Source organism: Pyxicephalus adspersus, chromosome 6 (assembly GCF_032062135.1).
Source record: "Pyxicephalus adspersus chromosome 6, UCB_Pads_2.0, whole genome shotgun sequence".
Taxonomy (NCBI): domain Eukaryota; kingdom Metazoa; phylum Chordata; class Amphibia; order Anura; family Pyxicephalidae; genus Pyxicephalus; species Pyxicephalus adspersus.
The window spans coordinates 99351438-99361176 of record NC_092863.1 but is presented as its reverse complement, the minus strand read 5'-3'; the positions used below and the strand labels follow the sequence as shown (position 1 = coordinate 99361176).

Here is a 9739-nt window from a genome sequence, read left to right as displayed (position 1 = left end):
TATAGGGTGACATTGTCTGGGCTGGTTATAGGGTGGCAGTGCCTGGGCTGGGTATAGGGTGACATTGTCTGGGCTGGTTATAGGGTGACATTGCTTGGGCTTATGTTGGGGTGGCAGTGCATGGCTTGCTTTAGGGTGACATTGCCTGGGCTTATGTTGGGGTGGCAGTGCATGGCTGGCTTTAGGGTGACATTGTCTAGGTTGGCATTGCTTGAGTTGGCTTTGGGTTCAGTGACATGTGAACTGTTGCCCAGATGTTCCTGTAATGGCAGCACTGGAGCCTCAGAGTCTCCCTGTGATTATCTTGCTCCATGTCTAGAGATTGTTAGCAGAATATAATGGCCCTTTTACAGGCATGTGTTAACTCTACAGGTCCCATTAGCTAACTTCCCTGTTTTATGAGCCTGTGGTATTTATTGGAGGAGCTGTGTTAAGCCTTTGCTAGTCACCAGGACTTTTAGAGGGACTCCTGTCATCTCTTGTGATAGCCCCTGCCAGGATTTAGGGGGGTCATATGTCCAAAATGAGACCATTAGGTTACATCTGGCTCCTAGCTGAACATTAAATATCAAAAAGAATCCATGTTATATGTATTTGTGTCACTTTGCATTGCATTCATTCCATAAAGCTCATCACTGCTGACAGATGACTCAATTAAGTGTCACCAGCAGACTGTCGGCCAGCAAAGAGTTAAATGGCTCCATTGTCCTCCTTTGCTTTAGGTTTTACTTTGTCACTCTGCTGCTTCTTTCAAATGACACATTTGCATTAAATGCCTTTGTGTATCCGGCCCTCCTATTAAACTGACTAGTCTGTCTCCAACCAGGTTGGATTGTCTGATAGTTTACAAACTTTTTTTATCTAACATCCATAATCTGCATCCTTAGCTTGGCAGGGCAACTTGAGAAAAGAGCAGTCAGTGCTTGCAGGGTGTGTGTATATATATATATGTATGTATATGTAAATAAATAATAAAAGTAAAATATAAAACAAAGCTGCAGCAATGTGCAATGCAAAACAATAAATAATACTTTCAAAATTAAAACACAATTGCAAAAGCAGTGCAGCAAAAGCAATAAAATATTATAATATAAACATAATAATAATAAAGTGCAATACAAACTTAATAATAATGAAGACAGTTGCAGCAAAGTGCAATAGGAAAATAAAAAAAACATTTTGTTTTTTTATTTTTATATGACCTACAATAAGGAAAATATGTGCAATATAAAGTAAATATAAAATAAAGTGCAATTGAACATATATATAAAAGTAGATACAGCAGCTGTGCAAAAAAATGCATAAAAAGGCAGTAAAGTTTAATTGAACATATGTAAAAAAAATAGTAGTTGCAGCAATGCAAAAAAGATGCAAAGATGCATAAAAAATAATAATAAAAAAGTTGCAACAAAAAAAAAGCAATAATAATAAAAGTGCAATGTAAAAAAGTTTTTTTTTTGTAAAGTGGGGGGCTTTTTTAATGTGTCAGGGCAGGGTGGTCAATGTGTGTCTGTGAAATGTGGAACTGGTTGAGTTTTATCAGGCTGTGCTGGCTTGCTGCAGACTCAGATCCCTGATCAGACAGCCAGAGGAGTTGATAGCAGGGAGCCTGGCGCCAGCTGTCCCTCTTTTGTTTATCAGACTGCTTAGTATCAAGGCAGTCGCCGCCCGCTGCCCCCAACTTCCAACCCCCAGAGCTTACACAAACAGTTTAGCTAAAAGAATGCCGCCCGCTGTTATCACAAGTCTCTATCTCCTCTTTTTTTTTTTACGGAACGTGTTTTTTTTTCTCATGGCTCTTTCTTTATTTTCTCTTTTACAGAGTCCCCCCCACCTCCCTACTCCAGATACCCAATGGATATTCTCAAAACTTCTGGTGAGTTCCTCAAACTTTTTTTTTTTTAACTTCTTGAGTAAAAGTATCCTGCTCTGCTTCTGATCTGTGTCACACTGACAGCTCCCAGGCCAATCTAGCATGGGGAGCTCTGGACATGATGCATTTTCTCTGTAAGCTTTGGTTACATTGTATCCATGTTTTATGCTTATGTTTTATCTTTGTGTTTGATCTTGTTTTAACTTCTGATGACATTTACCCCATGGGCTTTTTTTTTATGGAGAAGTGTATTTTATTTCATGTTTGTGTTACTTTGTATTTTTATTATAAATATTTTATGTGTTTTAGTTTGTTATAGTTAATCTTATAAGTTTACTAACAATTTGGGGGTTTTGTATTACTTGTGTATTTTTATATACATCTTGCTTATTTGGGCATTTGATTTTAGCTTGGTTTAAAATAAATTTGTTTTTAGATAATGTATTTTATTACACGTTGCAGGTTTGGCTTTTGACTTTAAAGTTTATATTCATTTTTAGGTACAATTATATTGGATAGTTCTGTGATCTAATACACATGTTGCAGGTTGGGCTTGTACCTACAATAATTATAAACTTGAATGTAACAAGCCAAACCAGCAACATGTATTAAATCACAGAACTATCCATTAGAATTGTAACATTTAGGTTTTTATTTATTTTTAGGTACAATTCTTTTGGATAGTTCTGTGATTTATTACACACATTGTATGTTTGGTTTGTTACATTGAAGTTTTTATTCATTTTAGGTACAATTCTTTTGGATAGTTCTGTGATTTAATACACGTTGCAAGTTTGGCTTGTTACATTGGAGCTTATAAATGAGCTTTTAGATCATTTTTAGCCACATTTTCTATTAGATATTTTGTAATTTAATACTTATGTTGTAGGTTTAGGTTGTCACAACAAAGCTCATAAATGAGGTTTTGTATCTTTTATAGGCACAGTCCTATCACATGCTTATTTGAACATAACATTGGATATTTGGAGATGTGATGGGTTGGTGCTTGTGTGTTGTTTTGGGGGATTATTATTAGTTCACACATTTTTTAGGTTATTTTGCTACACATATTTGATGGAGTGTTTTTTTGGTTTGGTCTGTTGTATAAGATACATAGCTATCAGCATTGATTTTATAATTTGTAATAATATGTCATTAGATTGCTGTTTTATGTTGAGTTGTGTGACTTTGGCTTGATATGGAGTGTTGATTAATTTATTTGTATTATTCTATAGATCTGTTTACATGAGCTTGTTCTGTATAATAATACAAATCCTGAAGCTTGATCTAATGAAGTTTTGGTTGAGTTATATTTATACCTCCAGGGCTGATTTGGATAAGTTAGTGGCTGACAGCAACCAAACCAAATCCTACCCTAATGTGACTTAAAGTGAACTTGGAATGGTTGGTCTGGGTTATCCCACCTGAAATCTTTGGGTTGACTTGTTCCCAAGTTTTGATGTATTTTTTGCAGTTTTGGTATTTTTATGAACCTATGGAGATCTTGCATGGAAAAGGCACAGGATGGAATTTCAGATGCCATCAGCAATGTGGGGCTAGTGCCCGGATAAAAGCTTTCTTGTCAGCAGTGAACTTGTTAAATCTACTTTTGGCACTCCTGTTGCTTTTAATGAACGGGCTGCCCGCCAGAGCAAAAGCCCATTTTCAGCTGGCACTGGCGCTATTGAGTCGCCTGTATGAACCTGGCTGGCATTTTGCTCACCTTGAGCTGGATAAAAACAACTGCCTGTGGAGGGAGCAAGAATGGTGTGGAGGGGTATGTTTGGTGTCCAGGATCGGAGTACCCCCATTTTTCTGCTTGGATAGAATATTCAATACAAATATTTTTAATTTTTTGGCATCTTCCCAATTGTTTGTGGTATAGTGATTCTTAACAGAAACATTTTGCAGTGGTGTTTTCAAGCATCCCAAATCAGAAGTCATATCGCTTTAGCCTGATTCAAGTCACTCAAATCAACCACTGAACTGCCAAATAGTGTTAGCCAATTGGTTGCAATTAAGAGCCTATCACCAGCACTCATTGACCGGCTGATCTTCATATTGCAAGCTGACGAGGAACTACAAGGGCTTGCAAACTGTGCCATTATTTAAAAAGAATAATCAGTGGCTTTACACTTTCCATATATTTCAGTATTATGGAGACTTCATGTAATTGCATTTTATTTTGCATACTGCAGTTCTGTATCACCTCAAAGCCCATATGTGGATACACTTGTATGGTTTTTGTTGAGTTGTGCATTGATTGCTGTAGGTAAGAGGACGACTTTGTGGGACTTTTCATGTGTCATGAAACACCAATGGCAGATTATTATTTTGCTGGAGATATTAATGGCTTCTGGATAAAGATTCATTGTGTTAAAGCAGCTTTTTGTTGTTTTATCGCCCTATTTCCCGGAATTGCAGTTGTAAGCGATGATAAAGAATCATTTCCCTTTTTCATTTTGAGAACATAATATATTTAGTAACCTTGCAGCACTGACTGGCACCCTTGGGGTTCAGGGGTGCTTGTTCATACCAGGAAGGCTGGAAGACATTATAAGTGTCAGTCTGATTGGGTATGATCAATGGCCATGTGCAAATGGTTTGCTGATTGTAATGCAGCATTATGATAGGGCTAAAGAATCCTCTTCTCTATAATATAGGGTCCACAGAGAGAACTGAAAACAACTTTCAATATTTAACTACCCAAAAAGTTGCAAAAAGAGTTGTTCATTCTTGAGATTTGCAAACGCCCAATAGCAACCAATCATGAGTTAAACTGCCGCAGTCAAAGTATTAGATGGATTCTGATTGGTTGTATTGGGTCATTGCTTTCATCCTTCTAGTATTAGATCTCATCTGTTGGCATCTGATGCCCATTGGCTGCTTCTGATTGTCAGCCTTGGTTAAGGGCGTTTAGGGCTGAGCTTCTGTCCCACGTTCCCCGCAGGAGTTTTTTCTCTCGTGAGAAATTTTGGAAATTCTTTTTCTTTTTTGGGCAAGCGGTGCAGTGTGTTCCCTCTGTTTATTTTGTGTTTCTAGGTGAGAAACAGGAACGCAGTTCTGTAATGGAACACTGTGAAGTCATAACCAGTTTAACAAGAAGAGAATGCAATCGCTCTCCTTGTTCTTAATGATAAAGAAATGGCTCAACGGATCGGTGCAGGTTATTAGAAATATTGTGAATATACATTGATGTCTGGGTAATACAGGAAAGCATTGACATTTTCTGCTGTTGGAGTGCTGTCCTGATACATCAATACACTTTGCATTGTCTTTGGCATATGGGCAGCCATTGTGCCAATTTTGTTCCCCCATTCAACCAACATTGGGGTGGCACTGGGTATATGGAGTCTCCTATATGTGGAATCTGCCATTGAACCCTTTCCATTGAAAACATACAAATCATTTATGGGTAGTGATGAGTGAAGTGACTCATAAAGCATGCAAATGTTTGATTCACTTGAATAGATGCATGCAAATGTGTGCACAGGGTCCATTAAAATGATGAATCAGAGCAACCTACATTTCTAAAGTTTCTGATTCTTCACATGCCAAATCATTCGGCAAACACTGATTTTAGAATTGCCAAGTTTTCTTACCTAATAATCACAGGCACCCCGCCTCTAATAGACGTATGACGGTATTCTAAATATCAGGTTGTATGTGGGCCCATTTCTTAGCATGGCATAATTGGGTGTGTGTTGGGGTGCAAAAGAAAACCTTAGGCTTCCATGAAGCACTGGTGACAACCCTGCTTGTGATTTCAGTGCTGCATCTGCAGAGTTGTCAGTACTTTTTTAGCCTTGGAAAAGAATGTGCATGTATTGCAAAGATGTACTTTGCCTGGAACTCCTGATTCCTTGAATATTGACAAAGAGGTATTTAAAAATGGTTCCTTGCAGAAGGAGGAGTCTTGTGGGTTCTTCTCTTTCAAGGTAAACATCTTGGCGCACATCTAAAAGCAGGCAGCCCCAGTTATTTCCTGAGACTACAAAAGAAAATGTCCCTTTTTTTTCTGTTGTCTCCCTGCCAAGTTCCTGCATAACCCGAGGCGTCCCCGCCGTACGTGGGAGAGCAGCATTTTGCGTCGTCTGCAGCGTGCTCCGGGGTTGGAAGCGCGTCGTTCTGGATGTTGGCACTGGTCGTGCCATGTAGTCATCTTCTCCTGTATGACACAATTAGACTAACTGGTAAGGAAAGGGTGAAAATGGAAACTATTTCCTTAGGATATTTAGGGGAAATAAAAAAACTTAGACATTGAGAAAGTGTAGTGTGCAGGGCTACACAAGTATCTCCTCTTCCTGTCTCCTCTATTGTTTGAAGTTTGATGAAGTGCTTCCTGTTCAACTGTATATTCCTGTTACAGCTCATACTTTGCCCCAATTAAACTTTTAGTGGACTTGCATGGTTTTTTTTCCAATTCCCATTCCCAAATTGCATCCTCATTTGCTTATATCATTAGAAGACATGAAACTCACTCAAAGCTAAAAGTGGGTGTCAATAGGCAGGGGTGGTTTCAGGGTGCACATGGACTTCAGACCCCCACTTCATATTTGGTCCAAAACCATCCATGGTAATAATTATTGGGTGCCTTAGTTGCCCTTAAATATTTTACTACCCCCATCATCCATAGCTTGTCACTTCTCTTTTAGTTTATTCGCTTTAAACAAATAAAAAGGTTCTGCAGCCTTCAGCTAGTGGCCCCCAGGGCTCCCAGCCTTTGTGGGATTTTTTTTGCTCAGGATCTCATTAATGCAGAAAAGACATTGCAACATATGGTTTATATTGCTGCTTCCCCAGGATTCATTAACTGTGTTCTGTTTCATGTTTCCATGAAAACAGAGGTTCTTATACTGTCATTTTTTTTGTTTTTAATCATTTTATGCAATAATATTTTTTCCCTTTGTTAAGTGGATATAGAAGGAATATTTGTCTCTAACCCCAAATGCGCCTGTTGGCAGTCACTTCAATGGCACATGATTGGTGTGGAATGCTTTTTTGTGTTACTTGTTGTGTAGGATTACCAATGCTTGCCATCGCTCGGGGTGTACGAATGTGAGAGCCAGGGGCTGGGCAAATGTAGAAATTCAGGAGCCATTCAGTCTGCCCATAAGTATTCCAAAAGAGACGGCTATTGTGCACTCGAGCATTTATTATATATATAGATGCATTGCTTGAGCTTGATTGTAAGCTCTTCAGAGCAGGATCTTCTCCTCCTGTGTCACTGTTTGTCATTTGCAACCCCTATTTATTGTACAGCGCTGCATAATATGTTGGCGCTATATAAATCCTGTTTATTAATAATAATAATAATAATAATAATAATAATAATATAATAGGAACTAGTAGCCAATGTCAGCCTGGCACTGGTTGCTTGCTGACAGGAGGTGGATGAAAGTGCAGAGTGAATACTCCTCAGTGTGCTGGTACTGTCTTACAGCAAAGTCAGCAAGCCGGGGTTGTGCCCTGGGCTCAATGGAAGTAATGTATCTGGGTTTGCATTATGTACAGGGGGGACCTGGACCACAGAACTAACTGCATACAATGTTACATTAATGCACTTTAGTTGTATAATTAGTTTCTTGCATACAGTTAATGAACTTTAAATGAAACCTTCAAATAACAAGATTTTTGTTTCTTTTTCAGCGGATTGTCCAGACTTCGTGCCTTCCTCTACAGAGACAGGGGGATCTAATTATTTGGCCCCTGAGGGGCTTTCAGGTAAGATGACTTTCCTTACTTTTGAATGGCTTCATATTTTGGTTGGTTGCAGAAGTTCTTTTTATGTCTTTTTGTAGAGTTTTGTGTTGTTGCTAGTGGTTTCTAGATTTGAATAGCTGGTTTTGTTGTTGCTTGGCCTGTGTTGAAGCAGGAGGCCCATATCTCTCGGTGCTGGCCTAAATGAGTTTTTGCGGCTACGCATAAAGAAAAGTCTTGCACGTTTACTAGGCAAACATACCATCGTGCTATAGAACTGAAGGTCGTTAAAGTTGGACTGAACAGTACTTAATTGGGCTGTTATAGGCAAGCAGACCCTCATCTGTAAAGGAAAAGAGGGAGGGGGGGAAAAATGAAAAACAGAAATCAACAGTAAATTCTTCTCAAGTCTTCATTAAGGATTTTGCTAGGAGGCCCCAGCAGTCTATATATTTTCAGTTCCAGATGTCAGCGCTAAGAAGGAAACAAAAATGGTTAAAATATAGTTTTATATGAGCAAGACCAAGCTGCAGTGGATTATGGGAGCAGGCATGGCCAAACAGCCGCCATATTTGATGTGCCGTGCGAAGATTGTCATGTCTGTTCCGATGGCTCTTTGAAGTATTAGGAATGTTGCAGCTAGACTTATCAATCCTTCCAAATGCCTCTAATTTGCTGGAAATCCCTACATTGGGTTTTTTTCAGCTTCAAATCAAATTCAAACTTCTGTGCTTTGCCAGTCCATGGCTTCCGACGCATAGAAGTGCCCTCCCTGCCCTTCAGTGGTCTACTAATGGCTTCCTTCATTCTAACCTAATGATTATGCATGGCTCCAAGACGTCTATAGAGCTTCCCCAATTCCCTAGAAATCCCTACCTTGCCCATTAGGTTTGTTCATTCAACCAGCCCTTATTACACACCTCTTCAAACTCGCCCACCCATCTTCTTCTCTTTTATCCTTTGCTAATTAACCACCCTATTGTATACTACCCCACCTTGTAAGATTTATTGGGCAGGGTCCTCTCCTCCTGTGATGTCATAGTTTGTATTTATTTTGTCATCTGACGCCTATATTATTATTGTACTGCGCTGCGTAATATGTTGGTGCTATTTATAAAAACAATCATGTTCATGTTACTACACAAGCTGAGACTTCTGGTTCCTCATGCTTCTACCCAACAAAGGTTGCCTTAATCCTGCCCTGAGGGTTCCAAGACAGATTATTCAAGATGTCAGCTCCTGATAAACTCTTAAAGTGAGCCCCGGCTGTTTTCATCCCACATGAAACGAATGAGGGACCGCCCTGGGTTTAGGTTGAAAGTTGTGCCTGGACGATAAGATCTCTGTCTGGGGCTTCGATGGAGGGGAAGAAAGGAGAGGATTGAGAGGCAGGAAATAGCAGAGCCAGACTGCGAATACCTCCTTAAGGGGAGAGCTGGCTCTCTTGTGCAGCTTAATCTGGCGGCCCGGGCTGCTGACACCAAAATCTCTCTTATATCATGACCATGACTTTTGGGTTGGTGCATTGGGCTAACATTTTTGAAGACCGGTAGTAACACTTGACAGTCAGTGGTCGGCTCGCGGTGTCATGGTCCGTTCTCGGAACTGCCATGAAGCATGCAATTTTATCATGAACCCAATGGATCCTTTAGCAAATTGCATTGGGTCCCAAGTTACAATTGGCCCTTAGGTTCCTGTTGTGTCTGAGCACAGAATTTTCCTGAACTGTCTGTAAGGGCTTTACCACCCAATCAGGTCCCCTTTTATTGTCTTAATTAATTGGGGGTCGATAGGTCCGTAAAGCCTGTAATCTGTATTGAGAAGCCAACGCACCTTAGAGATTCCTTAATAAATAGCTTTTGGCATCCAGACCTCCCGCCATATTTCCTGCGGTTGCCGCCAGAGGCGCTCCTCCGATAGTTGGCTCCGGTCTGATTAATATGGAGTAAATCCCATCCTGGCATTGTAACCATTTGAAAATATGTGCTTTGCTAAGTTTGGCGTCAGACATCTTCGGTGTTTTTTTTTTTTTTTTTTTTTTTTACTCCTATCAACTAATGAGATAACAAATGTTGGCGTTTATCTACCCTGATGTTTTTCTTTTACTTCCAACCTCCCCCAACCAAAAAAAAAAAGTTGTGTGTAACTTCAGCTCTTCCGTCCTAA

The 9739-nt window shown here is 39.6% G+C and overlaps 1 protein-coding gene across 1 annotated transcript in view; it reads left to right on the top strand.

Moving 5' to 3' along the window:
- SMAD7 (SMAD family member 7) overlaps positions 1–9739 on the top strand; it is a 28332-nt gene that overhangs the window by 2695 nt on the left and 15898 nt on the right. The window contains exons 2-3 of the mRNA XM_072416727.1: positions 1823–1876; positions 7523–7597. Of these exons, the coding sequence (XP_072272828.1) occupies positions 1823–1876; positions 7523–7597 (129 nt within the window). The remainder of the gene's footprint in view (positions 1–1822; positions 1877–7522; positions 7598–9739) is intronic.